This window comes from Myotis davidii, unplaced genomic scaffold (genome assembly GCF_000327345.1).
Source record: "Myotis davidii unplaced genomic scaffold, ASM32734v1 scaffold665, whole genome shotgun sequence".
Taxonomy (NCBI): Eukaryota; Metazoa; Chordata; class Mammalia; order Chiroptera; family Vespertilionidae; genus Myotis; species Myotis davidii.
In genome coordinates, this window is record NW_006296410.1 from 472,269 (window position 1) to 474,540 (window position 2,272).

General features: G+C 64.1%; 1 protein-coding gene across 1 annotated transcript in view; it reads left to right on the forward strand.

The window, feature by feature from the left end:
- Positions 1-2,272, forward strand: part of MFSD7 (major facilitator superfamily domain containing 7) — an 8,316-nt gene that overhangs the window by 3,339 nt on the left and 2,705 nt on the right. The window contains exons 2-5 of the mRNA XM_006771452.2: positions 603-886; positions 1,003-1,216; positions 1,368-1,444; positions 2,080-2,217. Of these exons, the coding sequence (XP_006771515.1) occupies positions 603-886; positions 1,003-1,216; positions 1,368-1,444; positions 2,080-2,217 (713 nt within the window). The remainder of the gene's footprint in view (positions 1-602; positions 887-1,002; positions 1,217-1,367; positions 1,445-2,079; positions 2,218-2,272) is intronic.

Below are 2,272 nucleotides of genomic sequence, written 5' to 3' on the forward strand. Positions count from 1 at the left end.
CCCCCGCACTCTGCTGGAGGGCTGCTGAGTGGAGTCGCAGGGAGAGTGAGTGCCTACAGCGGGAGCGTCTCTTGCTTGAGGCTCTCCCTCCCAAACACCCCATCTCCTGGGGGGGAGGTGGGGCTGGCCTTGGGCAGGGCCCCCACATCCAGGTGTTTCTGGGACGCAGCGTGCCTTCGGGCAAAGGTGCTTTCTGGGCTGTCTTCTATCCCAGCCCAGAACCCCACCACCGTCCCTTCCCCTGGGCCGTCCACAGCTCTTCCCACCCTGCCTCCTTCCCCGTCCACCTGGACACCAAGGGTGCTCCCCTTCCCAGCCTGTCCCTGCACCGGGGCCAAGGCCGCTGGCTCCGCCATCCCAGCGCCTCTTCCAGCTTCCGTGGTCCAGCCACGCCCGGCGCCTGCCCGCCGCACAGTGAACCTCCCCCTGACAGCGCTCCGGCCTTTCCTGGGAGGGTTAGTCCTGCAGGGCCGGTCATCCTGCAGGCTCTGGCCAGGCTGTGGGCCCCCTTCTGCCCGTAGGACATGCCTGCAAAGATAGTGCTGTCCAGTCCAGGTGCGCTCTCTGACCCTCTACCTGGCAGCCTTACCTCGGGTGACCAGGAGGAGGCCCTGGCCGTCACGGGACTGCTGGACACTTACTCAGGCTGGCCGGCCAGCCCAGGAAGGCGGGGGCCGTGGTGCCTGTGGTGCCCGCCCCTGGGCTGACGCCAGCCTGTGCCCTGCAGCTGTGGCTCAGCTTCGCGCCCGTGGCAGACACCATCGCCCAACACTTCCTCCTGTCCACCGAGCAGGTCAACTGGCTCTCTCTGGTCTACCTGGTGGTGGCCATCCCTTCCGGCCTGGTGGCCATCTGGATTCTGGACTCAGTGGGGCTCCGCTGGGCAGTGAGTTAGACCCATACCAGGGCTGCTGTGGGTTGGGGCGGGGCCCTGAGGGCTGGGAGGCCATTGCCCCTGCCAGACCAGAGTCCCCAGGCAGAGCTCCTGACCACTCCCTGCAGACCATCCTGTGTGCGTGGCTGAATTTCGCCGGGAGCGTGCTCCGTACCCTGCCCTGCATGTTGTTTTGGATCCAGACCCCATTTGCCCTCCTCATGGGGGGCCAGAGCCTGTGTGCCCTGGCCCAAACCCTGGTCATCTTCTCTCCGGCCAAGCTGGCTGCCTTGTGGTTTCCTGAGCACCAGCGGGCCACGGCCAACATGGTTGGCACCATGGGTGAGTTGAGGGGTGAACGTCTCCTCTGGCTCAGTGAACGGATCCTGGCCCCTCTGCGCCCCCAGGTCTTGGAGGCGGAGGGCTCCCCTGGGGGCTGGGGACCAGGCCAGGCCACGGCTGACCTGACGGGTGTCTCTGTCCGTCCATCCAGCAAACCCCCTGGGCATCCTCCTGGCCAACGTGTTGTCGCCTGCCCTGGTGAAGAAGGAGGATGACATCCCCATAATGGTGAGGGGGCTCACGGGGTGCACCCCCACACACGTGTGTATGCGTGTGGTGTGCACGCGCGTGTATGGCCGTGTATTGCACACGCACATGTATGTATATTTGTGTAGTGTGTATATGTTTGTGTGGTGCACACGTGTGTTTGTGTGGTGCATACATACACATACATTTATGTGGCACACATGCATATTTGGTATGTGCACACACGTATGTTGTGTGGTGCACACATGTTTGTGTGTGGTGTGTGCACACGTGCATGTTTGTGTGATGCACACATGCACATGTTTGTGTGTGATGTGTGCACACATATGTGTTTGTGTGTGATATGTATGCGCATGAGTGATTGGCTCTCATGGGCACAAGTATGTCCACATGTCTTTGAGAGTGTGCACCTGCCCCACCTGGTAGCCACATGGGGCAGTGCACTCGGAGCAACACTGCCAAAGCTGTGGGTGCGGGGGCAGCCGGCCGGACGGGCAGGCCCCCCAGCCCGGGCTCCCCCTTGTCCACGTCGCCCAGGGAGGTGGGTGAGGTGGCGTGGAGCCCGAGCGGCACGCCCAAGGGGCCTGTGCAGTGCATGTGTCTGCGGGGCCTGCGTGTACCTGCACACACATGTCTGTGTGCACTCCCCTCCCCAGCTGGGCGTCTACATCATCCCTGCCGGCCTCGCCTGCCTGCTGGCCACCGCCTGCCTCTGGGAGAGCGTGCCCCCCACCCCGCCCTCCGCGGGGGCTGCCCACTCCAACTCGGAGAAGTTCCTGGACGGGCTGAAGCTGGTTGGTTTTGTGGGCTCTGGGGCTGGGGAGGGGCCGGGGCAGGGAGAGGCCGGGG